Here is a 27,357-nt window from a genome sequence, read left to right on the forward strand (position 1 = left end):
ACAGTTTCAGATCGATGTTCGCGTGCTTAATGCAGAGGCACGTGTTACGTTCGTTTACATTTGGTGTTATGACCCAGAAAGGACGTAGACGACAAAACGTTGGGTAGCTTATTTTAAAATGTTCAGCTTGAAACTTCTTGTATAAATAAATTTCCAATGCTATCCGATAGATATCTTTTCTGTTTTTTAACCCCTTTTCTGGTCAGGCATTCTCGTTTTCCTGCGCCAAGTCTGCTGTTGTCATCATTTTCGTAGAAGGTTCGTACAGTGTTTATGCAATCAGATGAAATTTTGTCTTTGCGAGTCCGAAGCTTGGGTACTAAACCCGATTGACGCGCTGACTTCTGAATTGTTTTATAAGATATGGAACTATCTTTGCTTCGCCATAACTTGTACTTGTGTATTAGTTTACCGGACACGACTTTTCCGAATATTTGTTTCTCTTTGCAGGTTTTTAAATTAGCGTAGTTCTCTTTCAGCTGGGCATTCAACACTTCACCGAATAGCGCCTTTTTGACTATTTCTCTGCGAGCTCCTGGCGAATCACACATTTCGGTCAGTTTAGTGTTAGGTGTGTCTACATTTTTCTTTGTCTTAGCTTTTTCCAAACGTTCTAATCTCTTCCTATACTTCTCGGATTGTTTTCTGTAATTCTCGATCTTTTTGTCTTTATCCTTTATAATTTTGTCACGTTTCTTTCTAGCATTACGCTTTCTCGCATTACTTGCATCACTTCGTGGAGTGGTCATAGGTAGTATTGATGGAGCGACAGAACTTTGAGGAGAAGGTGAACCCTCGGATTCAGGCGTATTATGTCGTACAAAATTGTTTGTAATTTCTTTTAAAGCTTTTTTTTTGCGCGATATGTAGCACAGTGCTTTCTCCATTCTTTAGTCACAGCTTTGTGTTCACGTCGACTCATATATTTAACTGACTTTCTTATGCCTTTTTCCTTCTTTCTTTGGTAGTTTCGTCGTTCTTTTTCCTTCAATTGTTCTCTTTTTACAGGGTCATTCTTTAGCCGTTGATATCTTAATCTTTCTGCAATTCGTTTCTGCTCTTTTATTTCTTCTTTGGTTTTAGGTTTCTTCTTTGGTGGCATTGCGGCAATACTAAAACAATAAAACATACTTTCAATATTAAAAAAAAACCGTAAGGGTTTAAAAACAGGTAGTTACTAGGTACGTATTATTTTATATTCCAAAATCCATAATAGAAAACAAAAGACCTGAATTAGCGTGACAGGCCAATGTAAGAAAGAAAGAGGCTATCGGCAAGCAGTAGGTTAGTGCAGACTATAAAGAATATTAATAAAATACACGGACGTCAAATAAAACAGTCCTCTGTCACATTGAACAGTCCTCTGTGTTATAAATTTCCAGAGGACTGTTGCACAGAGGACTGTTATTTTTACGTAAAAAATGTCATACCACGTATAAGTTTAAATATTAATTCATAACACAGAAACAGCTATAAATTATCACACTGAGCAATTTTTTTTGTAAAATAAATATAATTAAAACACATAAAATACCGTAAAATAGACTTACCAGAGGAATGTTCACTCAACACTACAGAGACGTGGCTCCCACACAGACGCGGAGTTGTCACTGGGAAAAATGGCGGCGACTTGTTTAGGATGGCAACCGAGCAAACTTCACACTGTTAATGTTCCGTTTGACGCGAAATGTAGCCACAATAGTGTTTAATATTTTTGTGGCGCGATATTCAAATTGTGACAGAGGACTGTTCAAAAATGTATCGGACAAAATTCAAACACTAGTTTTTAGCACAAAAAAATTCTCTAAAATTATAATTGTTTTTTGTTCACATGCATTCAATATTCTTTATGTTCATAGAGTAATAAGATTTCACATTTTTAAATACAACTAATAAAAACCGAACCGAATCATACTCGATCCAGAATTAGGACATAACAGAGGACTGTTTTTAGTGGCTTTTAGACCGAATTTATGAAATGATTATGATTCTAAATATTGATTCAGCTTGGCTCCTTAAATAACAGGTTATAGATTATGTGTTTTGATAAATAGAACTATGCATTAATATAGCCAAAATAAAAAAAAACATGCTTGGACCATGATTTTCCTGTTAGTAGAGAAAGGCCCAAATATTTCCAGAAATGATAAATGATAAAAAAATAATTATTATTATTATTACTATATAAATATATTCCAATTAAAAATATATATTATATTCATTATGTTATTAAATATATTTTATTTTCCCCTCCAAATAAAAAGGTCTTCGAATGATTTTATGGTAAATAACCGGGTGTTTACAAAAAAAATTTAATGACGGGAACGTTTTATCGGGGATTGGGCGAGGGGCGAATAAAAAAATTTTTCACGTTTATTCGATTTATTTTTACATCACATTAAATATAAATAAAATGTCTTATCGCTAAAATGGTGTTTTTTTTGTGTTTCGTAAGTCTAAAATTGTACGGTCGGTAAAAAAAGTTGTTCTCGTCCATGTTGTTAATAAGTCTAGTTAAAACGGATTTTATCGGTCAAATCTAAAAGAATTATTAAAAAATTTGATTATTGCCAAGAAACAAAATTTTATACAATGAAAAACGTTTTTTAATAACCTCGTAGATAAAAATATTCGGTTAAACACGAATTTACGTGAAATCTCATTTTTTTCTTAAAAAAAATCGATTTCCTCTCGTACATAACATAATAAAAATCGCAAGAATATTAAATGGTGCACGTTTAGCGTTGTTGCCAAATTTATTTTATTTCCTTATAATCAAATATACAAATTTTTGATACGCATTCTTCAGAAACAAAATTTTATAATAACATTTTGTAATAACCTCGTAAATAAAAATATTCCCTTAAACACGAATTTACATGAAATCTCATTTTTTTCTTGAAAAAAATCAATTTTCATGGTTGCCCAATTCATTCGTTCCTCGTTAATCAGAAAATGTTCTTTTATTTCAAAATTACTCTTCCCAAAACATCCACTATAATTTTATTACTACTATTGTATCATTTTTTAAACAAAAAAATGTCTGCTTTTTGAAAAAATTTAAATCAAATACTTTTCGCAGTTACGAAATATCCGGCAACATCGCGATGTCAATTCATCTTGAAATACTACAAGTACGGACAAGGTCGAATTTTAACGTGTTGTTGCAGGATTTTTCTCATCGACTGCAGTGTGGAGTAAAAAAAAGGTATTACAGGATTTGAAATGGTAATTTTTATTATAACGGTAATTTACGTAATATTTTTTCGACAATCAAAAAACATAATATCAAAAAAAGATATAATAGCACGATGTTTGTTAGAACTCTACGAGGAAAAAAATTGTATCAAATACTGAGACTTGCAACTACAAAATATGCGGCAACACAGCGATATTAATTTATCTTGAAATAGACCAGATGTTGTAAGGTCAAATATATGTGAATATAAAAACGCGCTGTTGCCAAGTTTTTCGCGTAAATTTTTGATTTACTTACATCAACTATTTGCGTAATAGATTTTTTTTACTTAATTTTTCAACAAAAGAAACATATTGTTTTTCTTTAATTTTCCACTTTTAAGGTATTTTCATATGCTTTTTTGGTCAATAATCATGATTTTTTATATAAAATTAGTTTAAAAAATTGACGTTTCGACGTATTTCGATCTTTACCAAAAATTATCGTCGCCATATTTCGATAAAGACCGAAATACGACTAAACGTCGATTTTTCCAACTCATTTTCCACAAAAAAATGATTTACCAAGAAAATAAAATATACCAAATTATACGATTTTTCAAAATTCAATACCAAAAAAAAATTTCTCGTAATCGTAATTTTTTTTAGACGGTTTTCGATTACTTTTGATTTATGATTTTCTAATAATATTTGCGGCAACATCGCATCGATTAATTTGAAATAAATCAGTTCTTATAACGCCGAGGTCAAGTAAGGTTAAACACGAACGCGCCGTTGCCAGATTTTTCTCATCAATTACTTTTGATAAATATAGAAGAAAACTTGGTGATTTAACGGATATGACATGAAATGTCACAATAACAAATCTAATGTCGACTAGTAATAAAATGATGAAAGCCGTTAATGTAACGAAAAAAAATATAAAAACGATAACGGTAATAGGAGGTGGACGAATCGGTTCCGGTTTAGTACAAATAGCCGCACAAAATGCACAAAAAGTTATTTTGGTTGAAACGAATCAAGAATTATTGAAAAAATCCGCCGAAAAAATAATCGAAAATCTAACGGAATACGCCAGAGAAATGTACAAAGACAAGGCAGACGTTAAAAAATATATAGAAAATACTATGGAGTTTGTTACAGGTACAGAAATATACAATTTCGGACGTTTCATACGTAGAATGAGGTTATGTGATTATAAAAACGTTTAAATTGAAAAAAAAAATTAGTTAAAACGATATAGTTAGATTTTTATTATTTGTTTGAACGGACTATAAAAAAGTTTCAAGTATAAATATAATTAGTTGGAAACAAATAAATTTTTTAGAAGTTTTTCGATAGATAAACATTTTTTAGTATGAAAACCGGTATTCGAAAAAAAAATTACAACGTTGCCAAGTCAAATATTTTTCAGTAAATAAAAATTTATCGATAAATATTAATTTATAGTCCAGTTTATGTTGTCAAAATAACCTCACAAATCGTTTTTTTTAATAGAAAATAATTTAGTGAATAAAACACAAAGGAAATTACACAAAATCGATGTTGAAAAAAAAAAGATTTTATACTTTCGAAAAAAAAAAAGTGAAATTACGTCACAATTGAAAACAACAAATGTATATGTCACCGTATGATTGTGAACATCGTTATTTTATTATCACTCTCGCGATATTATAAACTGACGAATAATTGTGAACTGCAACCAACCATTTACAATTTTATGTTTATTTCTCGATAGTTTATAATCTATCAACATCAGATCGTCAATTTGTGAGCTGTTCGCTGATTGGTTGAACGTGCAGTGTTAAGCACCGCTAACTTTGGCGGTTATTCCCTAGTCACTGAATGAAACAAACAAATGTTCTTGAAATTTTCAATAAGTATTTTATATATTATATTTAAAGTAACATTTTTAGTGTATAAGAAACTTGTGCAATATTATTATTTGTGATTTGTGAGGCTATATCCAATTATAACAATGTCCGAAATTGAACCGGTCCTTCCGCAAAACTCACCAGTTATTGTGGATGAAGAACAATTTACCGTAGAGTTACAAACCTATTACAGAGGGCACTGTGCAAATAGTAAAAAGTTGGAATGGACAAGTGAAAAAATACAAAGTGTGATCAAATTGTTGGAAGACTATAAATTCAGCTAAATCACAGGGAAGTCGCCCAACAAATAAACAATACCATCACGCAAATAAATATGTGGTACCAATATTTGCGATAACAATATTTCTTAACCTGTGTAAGACATGTCTTTCAAAGAAAAGCTTTTCTAAAACAGGGATTGTCGTAAAGCCGTTGATTTCTGACGACTTTAACCGAAGAGGTCAGATAGATCTTGTGGACTTTCAAACATTTCCAGATGGAGAGTACAAATTGTTACTGTAGTATCAGTATCACTTGTATCATTTTGCAGAGATTCCTAAGATATTTTTAGAAGTTGGCTGTCCACATATTCTTCAAAGTGATAATAGACGTGAGTTTACTGCATGCGTATTAAAAGAAATCATTAGTTTGTGGATTGTCCATGGGAGACCTAGATATCCTCAAAGCCAAGGAAGTATAGAACGTTCAAACCAAGATGTAAAAAATATGATTCGAACTTGGATGGTGGATAACAAATCTATTAATTGGTCTATAGGCTGCTATGTCGTTCAATTTCAGAAAAATTCGTCTTACCATTCAACAATTGCAAGGATTCCATATAAAGCCTTGTTTGGAGAGGATCCAAAACTAGGGCTCTTGTCCACATGTTTGTCTAAAAATATTGTATCCAACTTAGAAACTGAAGAAGACATGGAGAGAATTTTTGAGGAGATTAATAACGATGACAAGCGAAATAATTCACAAAAGGCGAATGAACAAGAAGAAGTACCTATATTAGGCCAGCAAATAGATGTCCAAGATCAAAACAATATTTCAAACAGTCCTGAAATGCCTCCTGAAGTACGAGTGAAATCTCTGATAATTTTGGATATTATACATAAATCGGATAATGAAGAGGAAGAAATATCTGCAGTTAGTAAGGAAATCCTCACCACAGAATCCTTATATCAAGTCAATAATGAATCCATCATTTCTAACAAGTTTGACACACTGACTAACATACATGATATTCTTATAACTATTGAGGAGATCAAGAATATGGTGTGTTAAATTTGCAATAAAGAAGCTTCTGGAGCACATACATGAACGTAACATAGTGCAAGAAAGAAAACAGTTGCACAAAAATGATAGCCACATCATCTAAGATATTTAAAGAGATCAGTGTTGGTTCGCCAATACTAGTTGAAGTCCTAAAAGTGGACTTGGACAGTAAAAATCTGATTGTAAAAATTTTAGAGAAGAAAAATGAATTATATCGAGTTAGCACTGCTTTTGGAGTCATTAAAGATTGGATGCTACGAAATGCTGTTCTTTCATCTCCAAGAGCGACACTACTTAATGATATTCCAGAGGTCAGTATTAATTTAACTAGTTAATATCACTCGAAAATAGTTCTTAGAAATATATTTCATTCTCTGTCTAATAAATTACAACTAAATAATAACCTTACTTGCTGAAATAGATTGGTCACTTCGTCATCATCAGTACTTACACCTTTATGTTCCATTTTTTATTTTATACAATTTTTCCATACTAAACTATGACATATAAACCACGTGAGCTAAGACAGTTGATTTACTCAAAGAAATTATCTCATTCTCCCTACGGACTCATGAGCTTAAAACTTTCTTTTCGTAAATAAACTGTGTTTTAGCTCACTTGGTGTATACATAACTATTACTCAACACAAATTAAGTTAAAATTCTACAGAATGATCAAGCAATTGTTCAACTAAACACCACATTTACTACTTTTCAGGTCACATTGCCGTTAAGAACTGTCGCATCAATGTCCTCTTCTTTCGGCGGACAAAGCATGAAACAGTGCAATTGCAGAAATAATGAAAAAGACAATGTGTGTCTAACAAATGTCATTGTAAAAAAGCTAACGTTTTATGTAATTCCAGATGTCACAGTTAAGACATGTTGCAATAAATGAACTTTTTTTACTGCTGATTTTTTTTATTTTGCCACTTCATGGGATATACATAGCTATTAACATAAAACGTAAATACCTGATATCACACAATTAATTGTGAATTTTGTTTTCTTGCCTCTCACGTTTGTTTCTTAACTCCGTGGATACAGAACTAGCTACAGCCAAGACCCACCAATCAGGGCCGTTTCATAGTTTGACGGATGATAAAACCGGACATATTATAAACTAACGATGTTCACAATCATACGGTGACATATACAATAATATTTCCCATTCGATTGAATCGAACAGTTACGCCACGTTGCCAACTCATTCGAAACGTCCGAGTAACCAATAAAAGAACTTGTAGGTACGACAAATCCGAAAAGAGCCGTGAGGGAAACAGATTTAGTTATAGAAGCTATACACGAAGATTTCGACGAAAAACGAAATTTATTCAAACTAATAGACAAATCGGCTCCGGAAGATACGATATTCGCTACGACTACGAATTCGTTAACGATAGGCGGTTTCGCGCAAAAATCGACTAGAGTTGAAAGATTCGTCGGGATTCATTTCTTCTATCCGGTACCAGAAACTAAATTGGTGGAAATTATTAAAGTTTCGATTACCAATAAAAATATTGTGGACGCTATCAGTGCGTGGTGTAAAAATATCGGTAAATAATTTCATTTTTATATCGATTTCGTTTTGTTTTCCGTATTGAAATTTAAATATCGCGGCAAATATTCCACGAACAATTGTTAAAAGTGGATAAGTTATGCATATGCGCGTAATAATGTATTTTCTCCGGGGAGGGGAGGAGGGGATAACAAATACATTATAACAACATTGTCAGATCTTAAAATTAGTACGTTAATTGAAGAGAAGTATAAAAAATATTTTTAGTTTTTTAATTATTTGTGTTTTATTTAGACCTTTTTGTTGATGAATCGACTTTGAGTTAGGTTTTTTTTTGATACAAAATAAGTTTAAAAACAATCGAGGATCTATTTTTATACAGATCCAAATAAATCAAAACGTCAAATTCAAAAAATCCAGACGATTCAATATTTTTATTTATAAAGAACAATGTTGCCATACTTCAAAATAAATTCGTAGAATGGAGAAATACAAATTTCAAGAATTCGAGAATAGAAAGAATTTTTATATTAAAACAACGTTGTCAGACTTCAAAATTAGAACGTAAAATGGGGAAATACGAATAACAAATTTCATTCGAGAATAAAAAGAAATGATTTATTAGAACAACGTCGCCAAACTTCAAAATTAAAATGTAAAATGGGTAAAATACTAATAAAAAAACTTTTACGAATAAAAAGAGCTATTTTATTAAAACAACGTTGGCAGACCTCAAAATTAGTACGAAGAATGGGGAAATACGATTAAAAAAATTGTATTTACGAATAGAGAGATCTATATTGTGATAACGCCGTTGCCAAACTTCGAAATTGGTAGGAGGATTAGAGAAATGTGTAAAAAAATTGATTTTTATTTATTAATAAAAAAAATGTTTCGTTCAAGGAAAGATACCGGTAATATGTAACGATTCGGCCGGTTTTATAGTGAACAGACTTCTTCTTTCTTATATAACGGAAGCCATTAGAATGATGGAGAGAGCGGATGCGTCGGCGAACGACATAGACACGGCTATGAAGTTAGCTACAGGTAATAGACGGTAATAGAAAATTAACAACACGTATTAGAAACAAAATTTTTTTTAGGTAGTCCGATCGGACCTATTCAATTAGCTGATTACATGGGACACGACAATATATTGAAACTAATCGAAAATTGGAGGTCGAGGGAACCGGAAAATCGACTTTTCGCGCCGTGCGCATCGCAAAAATATTTAGTACAACGCGGTATGTTGGGCGTTAAAAGCGGTCAAGGTTATTACAAATATAACGATTTAAAATATTGGGTGACCACATTTTCGCACAGATTCAAAAATAAAAGTGATTGGTTGAGGCAGTATCAGATATGGAAAAGGGCCGCGGAAAAACGGCGCGCCAACAATTAATTTTTATTGTACTTAATGCGCGATAAGAAAAAAATGTTTCATCATTCAATAAATCGACATGTGATTACGTCAAATGTCAACAATTTAATGTCAAATGTCATGTCAAACTTACGTCAAATGCTATGTCTAAATTACGTCAAATGTCATGTCAATTGATATAAAATGTCTTTAATTTAATGTCAAATTTAAAATGAAATGTCATCTCAAGTTTACACCAAATGCCATGTCAATGTAAAGAAAATGTCATCAATTTACTGACAAATTTACGTTCAATGTCACTTCTACGTTACGTCACAAATCATGTCAAAATAATGTAAAATGGCATGTAAATTGATATGAAATGTCATCAATTTAATGTCAAATTTATATTAAATGTCATTTCACGTTTAAGTCAAATGTCATGTAAAGTTTACGTCAAATGTCATCTTAAGTTTACAATGTCAAATAGCATGTCAATTGATATAAAATGTCATCAATTTAATGTCAAATTTATGTTAAATGTCATTTCAAGTTTACGTCAAATGTCATGTAAAGTTTACGTCAAATGTCATCTCAAGTTTACAATGTCAAATGTCATCTCAAGTTTACAATGTCAAATGTCATGTCAAATTAACGTCAAATAGCATGTCAATTGATATAAAATGTCATCAATTTAATGTCAAATTTATGTTAAATGTCATTTCAAGTTCACGTCAAATGTCATGTAAAGTTTACGTCAAATGTCATCTCAAGTTTACAATGTCAAATGTCATCTCAAGTTTACAATGTCAAATGTCATGTCAATTGATATAAAATGTCATCAATTTAATGTCAAATTTATGTTAAATATCATTTCAAGTTTACGACAAATGTCATCTCAAGTTTACAATATCAAATGTCATGTCAAATTAACGTCAAATAGCATGTCAATTGATATTAAATGTCATCAATTTAATGTTAAATGTCATTTCAAGTTTCCGTCAAATGTCATGTAAAGTTTACGTCAAATAGCACGTAAATTAATATAAAATGTCATCAATTTAATGTCAAATTTATGTTAAATGTCATCTCAAGTTTACGTCAAATATCATGTTTATGTCTTATATGAAATTATACAAATGTAAGTGAAATTTGACATTTGACGTGATGATTATCGAAATTCACATATATATTTCTTATTTTGAGAATTTTATTTAAATCGTGAAAAAAATTGTCATTAATAGCGTACCTGAAATTGAAAAAAAAACAAAAAATTTGTCTGTGAAATATACTTACTTCGAATTTATTAATCGTCAATGTCTTTTTCCATTCTTTGTCTTTTATCTGGTCGTTCGTCTGCTTCCAAAACTTTTAGACGTACACCCAAAACTTGTACACCGTGTAACGTCTAAATATTAAAAAAAAATCGACATTGTAAAAAATGATTTATATCGACAAAAAATAAAAGAAAAAATAATAAAAATTCTAAATATTGCGTATAATTTGAATAAATATAAATTAATAATAATGAATTAAATTAAATTTGGATTTGCTACATTTTTATTAATTATAAAAAAATGAAAATTAATTGAAATTTACGAATAAATCGATAATTTTGAAAAATTTTGATAAATATCGGGCAAGTGAATAAAAAACAATAAAATAATTATCAATTTTGGAACTTTTTGAAATGAGAAAAATATGAAATAAATTACGTTTAGTAATTTTAATGTGAAAAAAATAAATAAAAATTAATAAATTAATAGTAACAAAAATTTTTAAAAAATATATACGAAAAAATCAATATTTTTGTAGAATTAAAGATAAAAATTATAATAAGTAAATTAATAAACTAAATGAACATTGATTATAAAATAGTAATAAACAATATAATAAATATATATAAACGAATAATTCAATATTTTTAAAAAATGAAAGGAAAAAAAATATAAATTAATAAAAATTGTAAAAAAATATATAAAACAATTTACTTTGATTTTAATGAAAAAATATGTGAATGAGCTGAATGAAAATTAATAAAAAAATAGTAATAAAAAATAAATATATATACGAAAAATTGAATATTTTTGAAAAATTTAAAGAAAAAAATCATAATAAATTGATAAAAATTTTAAAAACAAATTATAAAATAATTTACGTTAATTTTTATGAAAAAAATGAATATGAATATACTGAATGAAAATTAATGAAAAAATAGAAATAAAATATAAAATGAATATACATATATATATATATATATATATATATATATATATATATATATATATATATATATATATATATATATATATGTATACGAAGAATCCATAATTCTTGAAAAATGAAATAAAATAAAAATTATAATAAATAAATAAAAAAATAATAAAAAAAAATCATTTTTACGACTTCAATAAAATAAAAAAAAATAAATTATGATTTTTAATTCTAATATTAATGAAAAAACATCATATAAATGAAATAAATGAATAAAAAATAAAAGATTTTACGAAAAAAATTTTTTGCTATTCTAGTTACTACTTTTTTCAATAAACAAAACAAAAATTACCGAAAAAAATAAATAAATCAATACTCACTTTTATCGCCTGCTCCGCGGATTCCCTGGAAGCGAATTTAGCATAACCGTAAGTTTTTTGATTTAACAAAAAAACCTCGATGAGATTCCCGAATCTACTAAAAACATCCTGTAACACGCTATTACGTAACGGCGACGGGGTACAAATGACAAAACACCTGTCAAATAACACAAAAAATAAAAAAAAACCCAATCGAAAATTTTTTTCTCTCATACCTCGCTTCGATTTTCGAATCGATATCGGCAAGGGGTTGACGAGGGGGTAGAGGTTTATCGCAAAAATCCGCGTCCGGTTGAGAATGAGACGCGATGCCACCCAATTTCGATTGAAGTAAAGCTAACAATTACAAATATTCAATTCTAATCAATAAATTAAACCCAGCAATGTTGTATTCGATTCAGTTCCCGCCAATACTTAATTATTTAGTTCTAATAAAGTTACAACGTTGCCAAGTTATACGAATATGTTATACCTGGTGAAAATCCCGCTTTTTCTATCAAAGTACTAGCTTGAGCTATAGTTTCGGCCAGGTGCATAATTTCCGCGGTGGCGATCGAAGAGGGAGGTCCGACGGGCGAAGCAGATCTTTTTAAAGGGGCGTTATTCGATAAAAAACCTAAGGAAAATTATTTATTCTTATTATAATTTTCGATAAATTTTGTTATTTAATCACCTGAAGTTTTTTTATTACTTTCGGATTTCACTATCAGGTGATTTCTCGGTGGGTATTCGAATCCGTTGAATTTTCCCAAAGCGTATTTGCTCCATTGATAATTCGTGTAAACCACCTCGTATATATTTCGATTTCTCTCCGAGCTGCGGAACTGGCAATAAGCCAGACCTGTATTGATAAAAATTTCAATTAAACATGAAATTTTGTTAATAAAAACGATTTTTCAAAACGACACACCCCGTATATTTCCGCAAAAATCACAAACACGTCTTTATGATATCTGAACGAACAGTATAAAGTTTTAAATTAAATTACAAAGTTCTATCAAATATTTGTTTCACTTTTAATAATAATGTCTAATAGAACATATAAATACTAGCACCACGTTGCCAGATTTTTTTTTATTAATTCCCTATTCCTAGACAAGATCGAGTGTTGCCATTTTAAGCTGTAAAAACTTGGAAAATCATTTTTATATAATTTTTTTTCAAAATTTTCCTTTTTTTTATGTACAGGTTAACAAAAAATAAAAAGAACCTCATTGTGGTAATTATACAAAAATTATATGTCAATAAATGTGTTTAAATAAACATTTAAAGTGCTAAAACTATTTTTTTTTCATTCTAGTAATTTTTCTCTAAAATCCGCAGTAAAAACGGAGATTTTTATAAAAAAATTTATTGAACTCGTACGATTTTTCGATTCACTAGAGCCAAAAAACAAAAAGCCTTGCCATACTATAACATTCCCTCGTATATAGTAACGCGCCGTTGCCAGATTTAACTCGCATTTTTCTCATCAAATACAAAGTTCTATCAAATATTTGTTTCACTTTCAACATTAATAAAAAACAAGTTAAGTTTAGCTTATTTGAAGCCGCCCCTGTCTAATAGATAATATAAATATTAGCGCAACGTTGCCAGATTATTTTACAAATATCTTATTCTTAGATGAGACAATGTCCAGTGATCGTTTTAAGATTTAAAAACTTAAAATATCAACATTTTTATATAATTTTTGAGATAATCTGTAAGAAATGCAATTTTTCGAAAAAAAAACTTTAAAATATGAAACGATTGGAGAGTTAGTACTGTAATTCAACTAATGCGATTAAAAGCAATAAATAACAATTTTTATTAGTGTATACTGAATTTAAAATATTATTTATCCCAATATTTAGTCAAGAAACATTTAATAATGAGAAAATATTTTAAAAAAATATCTAAAATGTACTTACTGGGGACGAGATCGAACAGTTTCCACAATTGTTCTTGCCCAACGTTTGAAGCCGCAATAACTGAAAATTTATAGATTCCGTCAGCTTTGAAAGACGGACAATTAACGTCTTGATTATACGATTGATCTGCGATTTGATTAAATCGATTATCTTTATAAATTTCCTCACGGCGTTTACGGGGTTGTGCGAAAACTGCCTTGTATTTTTTATCACATTCTTCCAAAGCTAAAGCTGCGTCGGAAAATCTAACAATAAATGAAACCAATAACATATAATAAGTAATCCAGATTTGAGGTTGGTTTACTTACTTGACGAATTTTACATAAGCGAATCCTTTATTTTGTTGATTTTCTTTATCTTTAACGATACTTATATATTCGATAGTTCCGAATTGTTTGAAATAATCATATAATTCGTTATCAGTAGCTGATTTTGATACCACGATAAACAATCTTTTAAGATTTTCTTCTTCGTTATCGTCTCCTTTAACTGAACCTTCCTCGCGACTAAAAACACGATTTATACCAACAAGAAAACGAAATTTCATACACATTTCATACCTAGACGCAATCATTACTTTAATAGTCCTGTTCACCAAAAATTTCCCCTTCATATTTTCTAATGCTCTAGCAGCCTCTGACGTCTTACTATATTGCACGTAAAATATTCCTAGCACAAAAATAATAACGTCGATATTCAAAATTTCACATTTTTTTTTAAACTAACCTTTATTAGTTCCAGTATTTCTATCTTTAACAGCCCAAACTTCTTTTATATGACCGAAATCTCTAAAAGCTTCTCTAATATTATCTTCGTTTATATCTTTAGAACCAATTATGAATAATCGAGAATGAGGTGCTTCATTTCCAGAAGAATTTCTTTTATATTTATCCCCCATGTTTTTAGATACACTTGACTAGAATTAAAACCAAAATCTATTCTATCTAGTTGTAAAATGTAAATTAATATATTTTTATTTATACTTACTAGTTTTTTATTCGATTTATCTAAACTTTCACTTTCACGTAAACGATTGCACAATAAATACAAACACAAGATTATGGAATCATTTCACTTTTACACATTTATTAAAAAAAAAGAAACAGATCACAAAAAGTTGTATGTAGTATTAATAACTAGATCAAAAATCAATTATTTTACAATTTACAAGACATACACGATAAATAACAATATACAAAATACACTTCACATGTATACAATCATTATAACCATAGATTAATCAAACCACAACTTTTAATAGTTGCGTTTATAGTTAAAATCTTAGTTCACTATAGAACTACTCTAATAACGTTTTACATAGTATTGGTTTGGAAACTGTAAGATCATAAAATAAAAAGGTGTTTATCTATAGAAAAATGACATAATGAATTACTGGTGAAAAATTAAAGCACAATATTTGTGTGTTATTCAAATTTTGTAAATATAAAAATAATAAAACGTCCTTTTATATGTATTCTCTATGATGTTGTTTCATTGACTTATTGTTAATTGCACTGTATAGTTAAAACCTTAGTTCACCATAGAACTATTCTAATATTTGACATAGTATTGACATTTGATATAGTATTGGTTTGGAAACAGTAAGATCATACACTATTGAAAACGTGTTGATGACCTAATTAATTACTAGTGAAAAAGTAGAACACAATATGTGGGTGCTATTTAATTCTTGTGGATATAAAAATAATAAAACTTTCTTTTATACGTATTCTCTATGGTGTTGTTTCATTTACTTCTATGATATTAGGTCTTGGCCACAGATCACGTATATTTAGGTAGATAAAATTGTTCTGTACCAAATTGTCTGTCTATGTCAATTAACAATTTTATATCTTATTGATAGCGCGAAATTTAAATACGATCTTATATCTAAACAAGTTGTAAATATTTATTTTAATTTTAAAATATTGTGTTTTTGATATATTATGTTTTGTGTATGTATATTATAAATGACAACTCGTATATTCGTTACAGAAAAATTACGATTTTATATAGACCTTTTATTGATGTCCTTTGAATCAAGAAATGATTTTTGTAAAATTTGACGATGATTTTTATATATATCTTTGAAATATCTCCCAACATCTGTTACTCATAATAACATATAATGGAACCCCATTCAGCATCGACACATATTGACGTACCATATAAGACTTATTTTTAATAGAAGGGTGAAATAAGACATATCATTCGATGAAAATATAAAAATTCGACTAATTTTAATTTATTATATCCAACAATTTGCATATCATGCTATGTGTCAATTTGATATTCGAAAATGTTTCCCTATTCTAATTAATCGATGAAATAATTGGTCTAGAATAACTTTATTTTCGCTTTCAAATCATGAACTCCCAATTTTCTCTATGTTTTCCAAGTATCTATGATAAAAGATGTCGGATAACCGAAGTCATATATAACTAATTCAATATATAATTAATTTAAAAATATTTTTTCATTATCTACGGCACTGGTTAGATGACTTTCAACCTTTTGTCGAAATTCATAATAACCCATATGTGTTGCGCTTACGGGAATCGCCTTCAACAATTTTCCAAATTACTTTCTTTCTCATTCTATTTCCGAATTCGCTCCAATGCAAGACGACATTCGCCCGCTTGATGCCGTTGACGTGTCTGTGAATGCAGTGACCATCAAAGCACCAAAAAAAAATAGTTTGCGGTATACTTTCGAAAATATTATATCAATTTCTCTCAGAATGTGCGTTAGGAATGTTTTTAACGTGATTTCATTACTTATTTTAACTTTGTTTGTTTGTATTTTGGGATTTCCTCTTAAACCGAATACCGGTGAGTAAATAATTTCAATTTATATAGTTGTAATTTATAATCAATTAGAATACGTCGATTATTTTTGTGTTGTTTAAGTTAAATCTAAGCAGTTGTCAAATCTTCTAATTTTCCAAATATTTATAATTAATGAATATAATAAATAAGGAATAGATAGAAAAATTATCACATATTAAGAAAAATAAACGATCTGACAACAACGTAAATAGTAATATAAGATCGGCCATATTACTAACTGAAACTGACGACAATAAAAATATGATACAATAAATAATTCTAAGAGATGTAATTTTAAAATTAGAGTTTGTTTTTTTTTATTTTTATAGATATCCAAATGAATTTAGTTCGATATGAAACTGTACCTTCTATCGAATATAAATACATTTTAAAAACAATTTTACCAACTGAGAATCATTGGTGGCGACGTGGGACACATCGATTTTATGCTGAAGAATCTTCAAAAAATATACGAGCTCGATGATTACATCTCTTTTCATACACACGGACTGATTATTTATTTGTTTATTATAATAACATGATTATAGAATTAATAAAGGAAATAATAGAATTCATATTTATTTTGTCATTACTATATCCCAGCGCTATCTGTCAATATAAAGTAAAAGGAATCTTTAAAATATTTCACGGATTGTCTGTATAAATTTCTTTTGGTTAGGTGGCTATGGAAAGACGGCCATATTGCGAAACTTCAGCAATGTCGTGATTAGACAAATATTAATTTAACTTTATTTCAAGCAATTTTCATTTATTTATCAATATCTGAACGTTAAAAAAGAACTTTCTAAATCTGTAATATATTTCATTATGTTTTTGTTTTTATTTCCATTAACGCCTATGTCAATTATAATTTTTATTCATATAGTTGCTACGACGTAAATCCAGTATTGTCAGACGTTAAAATTCTCAATGAAATAATGTTGGAAAAACTAAAATAATACAGCATAAGGATATATTATTTTTAATAAAAAAATTCAAGCACTCAGTATATCGCACACCACAGAGTTTGAAACAAGTAAACCCACGTGGTTTCATTGGAACGCATTTACATTTTTTTTTGAGATAAAACAAATTAACAGATGACTCGTTGTAATTTATTCCGCTCATTAATTTTTATGCTCCTACGAACACATTTTTTTCCAAATAAAAATAAATGACGACGGTTAAAATGAATTATAATAATTAAAACTCAAACGATTTTTTTGAACGACCTCTATTGTTCAATGAAACAATCTCTACTACCAATAGTTAATTGATATTGAATTTTTTTTTTAATCACATCGAGTCGCCTTATACAGAAGCATTTTTGAGTCTATTTTGAAATAGTAACAGTTTGAATATTTACAATAACAACGAGGCCTAGTGAGGCCCAAATAGTTACAATATGACGAAATATTCTTGCAATTCCAGAAATTTATTCAAGACCTGGCAACGCTGGATTCAATGCAGAACTGCTTGTATTAATAGAGATACTAACCACGGGTTGGTAACACTGATTTGTGAAATTGTTGGGATTTGATATATCTATCTCTTTTTGTTTCTCTTTCCAAAGAGCAGAGATGACCATTTATAGATACAGGACTTGTTAAATGTAAAAATTAATATTTTAAAGGGAATGAATGTGTTTCTTAGATTATTTTAGTATTTAATTATGTTGAAAATTTGAACAAAAAATAAATCCATAAACTTTGCTACCGTCTATCTTTTTTATATAAAGTACAAACGGTCATGAATAGATGTATGACGTATTCATATCATCATTGGCAACACTGGTTTTGTTTTGGCCTAGGGAAATGATAGTGTGCTTTGCGTGTACGAGGGTTGTATTAAATTTTGAATTGAATGAGTTATTTTCAATATTTCGTCATATTTGGTAGTTTTATAAATAGGTTTGTATAAAAAAATAAAGAGAAGAATTGGTAAGTGCTTTTTGTTTATTAAATTCTACAATTTCATAAAAATTAAAAGCGTAAGAGTAGTAAAAAAAGGGCAATTACCCTTATTAAATAAGAATTACAATTTAAAACTTTAAAAAATATAAGTAAAAACGAGTGAATATTCGTAAATTTTACTAAATACTATATTTTGTTTTACGCACAATTCCGAATTGTGAAAAATGTCTACTTATTAAAATCCTTAATATATTTAATTTTTTGCCCTTCGAAAATTATTTAAAATTATATATTTACACGTTATGTACACGATATAAACAGTGAGTGCCACAAATTATTTAACTAAATCATCTATTATCAACAATGAATAAAAAATTTAAAAAAAAATTAACGTAAAACACACACACTCTGGCAACGTCGAAAAGAAGGTTCTCGTCGTTTTAACACAGGCAGTATTCACCATAGAGACAACTCTTAAAGAAAAAAGTGTGGTTATAACTTTAATCGGACTATGGAATGTTTATTAATTTAATTATCCTTTGTTTATAAAATTTGGCGCGCTCACAAATACATTTAACTTAAACGTTAAACAATTTATTTAAGAGATAATATATATGTACAAAAGATCAACAATAAATTTATAACAATAATATATAATAAAGACGAGTCAACAGAATTTTATTCAGTTTGAAAATAGGGTGTTATTTATTGCTAATGGCGATATGTTAAAATTACAAACTATAGGTAGATATTGGTTAAAAATAAATCAATAGCTAAATCAGTTGTATGACGTATGCATACAGGGTTGAAAAAAAACTATCTTACTTCTCATTTATATTAATATAAATGAGATATTGTACTTGGTGACATACAGGGAGGGTTTTTACACGGAGAATAATAAAGTATACAAGGTGTGTCTTTGAATTTGTTAAATGACAACATTGTTATTCTGATGTATATTTATTAATTCTAATACTAATTATTTTTATAATCAAAAAGTGTTTCGAATCTTACGTGATTCCTCTTCAAGTTATATTTCTTTTAGAAAACGTGAAATAATGGTTTAAATTGGAAAAATCTCGAAATTTTTTCGTGTTTTGTAAAAAGTTTTCCAAAAACAAAAAAAAATGGTGAAAAAATACAATTTCAATCGATCAAATTAATGAATTGGTAAATTTTCAATAACTATGCAAACATTTTTAATTATTTGAACTCAGATATAAATATCAAATATACTTAATTAGGGTTATTCCTGTTCTGTTTAGAAAAAATAGATTTAATAGATTCTTTTACTATACCTTGTATAATATCTCGAAAATTGTTCAAAGATATTGCCATTTTTTGTCATATTATCATATAACGTGTAACCTGCATCTTATTTGACTACCCTGTATATTAAAAATGTATAGAATATTTAAAATTCTTATTAATATTCCGAAATTTCACTAAAGTAAAACGTTTATCGTAATTTTTCATAATTTTGATACAACTATTACAAAGAAACATTAGAAATATCAAAAAAGAGAATGTTAAATGCGAGTGTTTGCCTAACAACAATTTGTACAAAGCAGCATTTTAATAACGTATCGCTTCTCTCTAAAAATGACGTCATACCCGACAAACACACAAAATATAACAAACACATGAAGTCAAATCGAAGTGGCTACTGTTACCTTGTGGCGTGCATAAATATTTTTAAATATATTGTAAATAATAAAATATTGTTAAACTAGTTGTAAACATGATTTTTAAATGAAACAAATATTAATTTTAGATAAAAGTAGTATTGATATTTACTTAAAATTATTTTGTATAAAGTAAGTTGGTTGATTTTACGAATCTGCGCAGATACACGAAATTTCCGTTATATGAGTTCTTAGACATAATCAATCTGATCTTAAAAAAGGAGTTGTATTCTAAAAGTTCCAACGACGTGTCAAAATGTTTCCAATATGGCGTATGTGGTAAAAACATGTAAGAGTAGTATTTTAAGCTTTTTACAATGCGTGGGTGAAAATTCCTAAATTTTAATCAAAAAATTGTTTTATATAGTGAAAAAATATAAAAACGAAGTTTGAATCTAATCGAACCCTATTACTATTAAACCTCAATTCAGGCAAGTTTGGTTAATATTTTACTAATTATATTTTGATGTTTTTTTCTGTCACATGTTGTTAAAAGGTGTTGTTAGTTAGATATTATTACAAAGCCATCCAATTCGATTAGCTTTTATTAACGCTACATTTTTCTATTATTGTCTAATAATTTTGTAAAGAATCTTAAATTTTTCAAAAAGAATTTGATCCATTTCAAATAATTGTTGAATTGATGATTTTCAAAATTGCAAACATTTGTGAGCTGTTTTAAGAATATTATTGCTAAAATGTAATGAAAATGCGGAAATTTCGCAATTTGTAACTGATTTCTAGAAATGTCAAAGATTTTAACAGCTTTCATTTTTTTGTCATCAAACTGATTTAATTGATTTTTGACGTTAAAAACTAATTTTGACAGTTGCCAATCGGATGAAATTGATTTTTTTTTCGACATTTTCAATTGATTTCAAAAATTGTTTTGAAAACTTTCTTACAAATGACACTTTAGCTCTAATTTCAGCTATATTTGTTGAAAAAAGAATGAAACAGAATTTGACAGCTGTCATCGAAGTAGCACCAATTTTATTCCAAATTTTTGAAAATTGGTTGGTTTAATAATTTTTGTGTCGCATTTTGAGAAAAAAATTGATTTAAGCGTTTATTTTAAATACAAATAAAGAATAAAAATATTTTTTGAAATAAAAGAACGTTTCTGACCAAATGGACAACTTCATCATCGTAAAACTTCCCAAAAACTCATTTTATAATTATTTAAAAAAAATATCACAGTTGCGAAAAGATAAAAAGTCAAAAATTGACATAAACGAGACACTTTTGTTACATTTTGTAAATGAAGTCTTATCAACGCTAAAGGAAACCTAACCTATTAAAAGCTAAAGTAAACCTACCCAAAAGAAATTTTCCATCGCTTCAGTCTGATTAACAACAAGAGACACACGAATTTGAATGTTAATAATGTTTGAAACAACCATTATTTTCGACTTTTTTCTTCATGCACATCTTTCTCCCCTTCTGCAAAGCCCCCATCCCCCCAAAATAGCCTAAAATAAAACTTTACCCTTCGAAAATCAAGTTCAAAAAGCGGAACCGGAAGTCAATCTATGGAAAATAGAGTAAACGAGAAGTACTTAGTCTCGATAAATGGATTTTACGACCTGGAAAACGCTAAACTGATCGGAAATATACTGAAGTACAACCATAGAATGTCTTCGAAATAAACTTATCGAATTATTTTTTCATTTTAATCTACAATATATTCCTGTACACGAACAACTTTCGTTGAAATACAACATTCCATCACCAAATTTATTTATACCAATTATATTGGACAAAAAGATCGTTGTTATTTTTAAATTTAGTTCGAATCACAAATATTCACAGAGGTTTATCGTTACCTTATTTCAAGTTTGTTTAATACAATTTAAATTTCATATATATTTACAAATAAGAACACTAATTGTATAATATAGTATACCCCTCGTAAAACTGCATACGTCACTGAGTGTATTTAATACGCCATATTATGATACGAAACTGTAACGATATTAATTCAAATAATAACTAGTCCAGAGGGAAATTCACGTCGCGATATTTTTTTATCAAGTCTTCATATTAATAGATGAATTTTTTTTAACATGAATTTGTATTATTAGAAAACATTGTTTTATAGATCGCCATGATTGTTTGACAAGTGACGTTGTAGGCTCCACCCACATTACTATAAATACGTTTTATTCTAATTTTTGTTTTGTTTAAAATCAGATTTTTATATACAGTATAAAAACTACTCCGATAGTGGTGGATTTTTTTTTGTTGTTACTTGTTACACTTGTTACTTGGAAAACTTTCCTGAAACAAATAAGCAGCGATAACGTTCGAAAGTCGTGGGTATTGCGATAGCTTAGATCGTATTTAATCAGTGGCGTACGTAATTTTATTTCTCTAAAAATTGTATTATATTATTTAAATCGCGTTTACTTTATTATGGAACTATATTCAGTTCTGGACTAAATTTATAGTCCTTTTAGCGATAAAATTCATTTTTTTTTCGATCAAAAATTTTAAAAATCGACAAAAACAAGCAGTTTGGCGTTTTATATAAAACGCCGCCGTGGCTAAAATGACGATTAACATTATTAAGAAACAAATATTTCAAATGAGCACCTCGTCCTCGAAATTCCTCCGTTTTCATACCGGCACCGGACTCGAAGCTATTTTCTTTTCCTTTTTTCTTGTAATGAACGTTTCGGTTGTGCATTTCGGACCTTCATCGGGGCTATAAGACCATCTGACCTTCTCTTTTACCGTCGGTTTTTCATCGGGAGTTTTACTTTTACGAGTTTTTACAAACTCGGTGGCCTTTTGTCACTGAATTTCGCAGAACGGAAGTTTTTGGGTTTCTTTGGCGTCGGTGTCGGCGTTACTTACTTCGTCGCCTTTGGGGCTGCAGGCCGCGCTAGTGCCACCCTGATTACCACTGAAACAAATCCGGATTTAATTATTTATCATTGTGGAACCGAGTAATTCACCTTATGGAACCGGGGGGGCACATTGATTGTCATCTTAGAGCCAAAGTGGATACCATCGGAGGTCGGGTCGGTTTATTTTCTAAAATACGTTCGATTTCGGCTACCATATTTGTGTTAAGTTTCGGAATCAACTGAAAATATGAATAAAACGACGATATATCAAAAATATACAAATGTATACAAATTATATAGCTGTAATGAAATAACTGTATAAATTATATTTTATATAAAATATATCATTACCTCGTAGTTCAATCTTACCCCCTGCAATTGTTTTTAATTCATTTGTCGAATTAACCCTATTTTCAAATTCCCTACTTCAAAAATTAACGTGTCTCATTACCTGATAGATTATTTTCAAATAATATAGTGTATGGACTCCTATACTAACTGTAATTGAACATTAGACGGTACCAGTTGCAGGGTAGGTGGTTGAACGAGGTTATAACACTTTTGATATATAAAAAAATTTTGGTCAATAAATTTCCATCGTTGTTACATATTCATAGCTATTAATAATCGTTAAATAATTTATTTAATATATTTATTGTTTTATATCAAACGTTGTATCACATTTTAATTATAACTTTTTTTCACCAATTGATCCTATTTTCACGAATTTTTCCTCAAATCTTGACGTTTCACTGAAATTCGTTATCTTGAAAAAAATAGATGTCAATTATTGTAGTGTATGGACTCCTATACTACCTATAGTTGAACACTAGCCTGATACCAGTTGCAGGTTGAATTGCGTGGTTATAAAACGTTCGATATAAAAAAAGTGTGATCAATAAATACTTAAAACAAAATTTTAATAAAGTATTCATAGTTAAAAAACATATATTAATTATAAAAAAGGAATGTGACTGAAGCAATCAGATAGTTAAGACCAGGAAACGAAAAAGAAGAGGTTGCGATTATAGTTTTCTACAAAGCATCATAGAATGTCAGATATCTAACATGGGAATATAGGCAGTTATGACGATGACGTTTCAATTTTATTTTGACAATGGCAACAAAATTATTTTTTTTTTTCAAAAATATGTTTTTGTACATTAGATACGATTTTCCTCATTTATCCACCTAAATTAACTGTTATTCCTACCAATTGTTTATTTTTTAAGTTTCTCAAATTCAATAAAATCGTAGAAATCTTCACAAAAATTCAATTTTGTTGTTTTATAATTCGACTGGTATAATCAATGAAAAGTTAATATATTTTTTTATTATATTCCAAACAGTTTTCTTTCTATATAAATGAAATTAATTGAATCAAAATAGCCAGACATTTAGTAAAATTAATATTCGTATACATTAGGTCTGTTACCACATATCACAAACCGTCGTAGATACAGTGACGATTCTGCGCAGTAGAGATTTTACGTGTTCCAATATGGCAGATGTAAGTTATACAAACGATTCTTGTTTTGTGTTCCAACCGCCTAATGCATCGTTTGTGAACGTGCATAGCCGGAAATTACGCGAAAATATCGAAAAGAACGGTTCGGATTACCAGATCGGAACAAACTTATCACATACGTCCGTCGAAGATCATTCACCTTTTAGTTAAAGTATGGGGGGTATCACTTTCGATAAATATAAAAACCAAATAAAAAATTTTTTGTACTTTAATTTCAGACAAAATGATTAAATTTAACAACATGAAACAAATAAATTTCTTTAGTTTTCCTGATATTCATGGTAATCAGGATAGTAGTTCTGGTACTTATCTCCAAAATCTTCTTGAGCTTGAACCGGACCTTCTGGATAACCTTGATATTGATAATTTTCGTTTAAGAGCGTTTGTTTGTATTTTTCTACCAGATCTCCATCCCACTCACCTTGATTATCTTGACCGGACCGTTGGGCCTTATCTTGAGGTACTTCTTGCTGGGCTAAAGTATAGTTTGTTTCGTCGGGAAAAGCTCGAAAAGTGTATCCACTTTCTCTCACGTTATTAATTCGTTGCGGGTAGTTTTTATTGGTTCTAGCAGGCTCCGTAGTATAATTCCCGCTTTCGTGTTGACCTTCGACGTAGTTCCTGTTATAATTTTGATCGGGTATTCTCGACGGTCTTTCGGCTCGCCACGTATCCTGAGGAGCATAATGCTGTTCGACAAATTGCGACTGCGGGGGAACAGATCTTCTGGTTCCACGCGACGATTGATTCTGCGTCTTGGGCACTTTGAGAACTATCGTATCGTTAGCATCGAACGCTCCTTGTGGTATAATTATGGTTTTTACCTTCTTTTTTCTATCGATTTGTTCCATATTTGGTTATTACGAAAATTTGGACAGTTCCGTGAAAGATAAATTTAGAAATTTGACATATTTAATCGAATCAAAAAAATACCATGGTATTATAACAAAGGAAATGTCAATAGCTCCTATTAAATTGTTTTTTAAGTAAAAATCAGTAGCGTAGAAATGTTTTTTAATAAATAGGGTATCATTTGAAAAATTTTGTTACCAAACGTGTTTTTTTTACAATAATTTAATGGAATATGTGGCAATATCATAAAAAGATGTGGAAAATAAGTTATTTATACGGGGGCTAAAGGAGATTACATAAAACCTTCATAGTTATTATAGTCGATATCAAAAAGCAAATACTTTGTCATGTACAAGGTATGTACGGGGTGTGAAGTAAAAGACACTATAGAGATAACTTATCCTCGTAAACGTTACGTCTACGCAATCACGGAAAAAATGAGGGAACCAGCCCCCCAACCAAGTCGGTATACGGAGTTATGTCAAAAAGATTATAACGTTTGGTCTATACACGGAGTCATGTCAAAAAAATGTTTTATTTTGTAATTATACATATACACATATAGTGTACAAAAAACTACAACGTTCGATTATTATACGAGGTTATGTCAAATCGACTATAACATTTGTTCATTATACAAGGTCATGTTATAAAGACCATATTTTGTTGATATACAGGGTCATGTCGAGAAGAATACAACGTTATTTAATTATACGAGGTCATGTCAAAAAGTCTATAACATTTGTATCATGTCGAAAAAATGTTTTATTCTGTCATTATAGCAGGTAGTGTCCGAAAGAATATAACGTTCGATTATTATACTAGGTTATGTCAAATCGACTAGAAAATTTGTATATTATACAAGGTCATGTCAAAAAGACAACATTTTGTTTATAAACAGGGTCATGTCAAGAAGACTATAATGTTAGGTCGTTATACGAGGTTATATCAAAACAATGATAACGTTCTGTCGATGTATGGGATTTTTTTGAGTATATTGTAAATTTGATAATTACCTGTAAGGATTGTATACTTTCGTAGAGCTGATCGACCGAATTAGCCCCTAACAATAAACATTGAACGGACTCGTTCTTCAAACACCATGTTATGGCCAATTGGGACAAAGAACATCCCAATTTTTCCGCCAACGCGCTCAGCTCCCGTATTTTGTCCGCCTGTTTTCTCGACTCGTCCGGTTGCAGCCTATCTTTCATCCAACTGTAACTCTGCAAACAAACAATTCCATAAAAATACCAAATTTTCAATGCCTCGTAATTTTTACCTCTTTATTGGCGGCGGTAGTTTCATCCTCAGTCCACGAGAAGGAGCTGTATTTATTTTTAAAACTAGCGCGCGAAAATAATTGAACGCTACCACCGCCTCCGCTTCCGCTTCCGTCGTCGCGACCTTGAGTGAACCCCATAGAGATCGGCGACCAAGCCATCAAACCTATACAGAATTTCGAACAAAACTGTTATTTTGGAAGCGATGTAAATTCTCATCTCTACACTTAAAAAAAACAGGACCGGTGTAAGGAGACGAATTTTTCGTTAAAATGAACAAAAATAAATGAGTCCTCACCAACTCCTATTTTGTTGTAAAGTTCCGGCATGTAAAGTTCGGTTTTTTCGCGACAGAACATGTGATATTCGGTTTGTTCGACTATTGGTGTGACGCAATTGAATTGTCTGCAATTGGTGTAGGCTTCCATTATTTCGACGGGTGACCAACGCGCCGTACCCCAATACATCACCCAACCCTGACAGATGACGTAATGCATAGCTCGAACCACCTCTGGAAAACAATCGATTTTTATAAACTTATATAAAAAAATCAATTGTTCGAATTTTTACGACCAAAAATCGAAAATTTGTTCAAATTCAATATTTAAATTCGAATGTAAACTGAAGCCTACTCTGTATATCAAATAACAAAATATAATCGAAACGAAATATTCGAAGACA

The 27,357-nt window shown here is 29.6% G+C and overlaps 3 protein-coding genes and 1 long non-coding RNA gene across 8 annotated transcripts in view; 2 read left to right on the forward strand and 2 right to left on the reverse strand.

The window, feature by feature from the left end:
* Nucleotides 1-2,363: 2,363 nt before the first annotated feature.
* LOC130891381 (RNA-binding protein 45) lies at nucleotides 2,364-15,010 on the reverse strand. 2 transcript variants are annotated; one of them, XM_057796092.1, is made up of 11 exons: nucleotides 14,723-15,010; nucleotides 14,462-14,651; nucleotides 14,296-14,404; nucleotides 14,044-14,241; nucleotides 13,736-13,980; nucleotides 12,499-12,666; nucleotides 12,298-12,441; nucleotides 12,041-12,161; nucleotides 11,826-11,982; nucleotides 10,528-10,639; nucleotides 2,364-2,539 (listed from the first exon to the last, which is right to left on the reverse strand). In XM_057796092.1, the coding sequence occupies exons 2-10, from the start codon at nucleotides 14,631-14,633 to the stop codon at nucleotides 10,538-10,540; spliced, it is 1,416 nt and encodes a 471-aa protein (XP_057652075.1). In that variant the 5' UTR covers nucleotides 14,634-14,651; nucleotides 14,723-15,010; the 3' UTR covers nucleotides 2,364-2,539; nucleotides 10,528-10,537. The 2 variants fall into 2 exon arrangements, with proteins under 2 accessions (XP_057652075.1, XP_057652076.1); XM_057796093.1 differs by having other exon boundaries at nucleotides 14,462-14,670; nucleotides 14,723-14,987.
* On the forward strand, nucleotides 4,049-10,541 carry LOC130891383 (hydroxyacyl-coenzyme A dehydrogenase, mitochondrial-like). Its single transcript, XM_057796094.1, has 4 exons — nucleotides 4,049-4,341; nucleotides 7,600-7,908; nucleotides 8,775-8,918; nucleotides 8,975-10,541. Exons 1-4 carry the CDS (start codon nucleotides 4,068-4,070, stop codon nucleotides 9,271-9,273), a joined length of 1,026 nt encoding a protein of 341 aa, XP_057652077.1. The 5' UTR covers nucleotides 4,049-4,067; the 3' UTR covers nucleotides 9,274-10,541.
* Nucleotides 15,011-16,315: 1,305 nt separating the features above from the next.
* Nucleotides 16,316-17,138, forward strand: LOC130891384 (uncharacterized). The gene is made up of 2 exons (XR_009058901.1): nucleotides 16,316-16,566; nucleotides 16,893-17,138. It is a non-coding gene; the product is annotated as an uncharacterized LOC130891384 (long non-coding RNA).
* A 1,613-nt stretch (nucleotides 17,139-18,751) lies between these two features.
* LOC130891702 (voltage-gated potassium channel subunit beta-2) overlaps nucleotides 18,752-27,357 on the reverse strand; it is a 34,960-nt gene continuing 26,354 nt past the window's right edge. For all 4 annotated transcript variants that reach the window (XM_057796597.1, XM_057796596.1, XM_057796594.1 and 1 more), the window contains 5 exons: nucleotides 26,975-27,187; nucleotides 26,676-26,842; nucleotides 26,410-26,619; nucleotides 23,122-23,252; nucleotides 18,752-23,069 (listed from right to left, as the gene is read on the reverse strand). In XM_057796597.1, the coding sequence (XP_057652580.1) occupies nucleotides 23,151-23,252; nucleotides 26,410-26,619; nucleotides 26,676-26,842; nucleotides 26,975-27,187 (692 nt within the window). In that variant the 3' untranslated portion in view covers nucleotides 18,752-23,069; nucleotides 23,122-23,150. The remainder of the gene's footprint in view (nucleotides 23,070-23,121; nucleotides 23,253-26,409; nucleotides 26,620-26,675; nucleotides 26,843-26,974; nucleotides 27,188-27,357) is intronic.

Source organism: Diorhabda carinulata, chromosome 3, assembly GCF_026250575.1.
Source record: "Diorhabda carinulata isolate Delta chromosome 3, icDioCari1.1, whole genome shotgun sequence".
NCBI lineage: Eukaryota > Metazoa > Arthropoda > Insecta > Coleoptera > Chrysomelidae > Diorhabda > Diorhabda carinulata.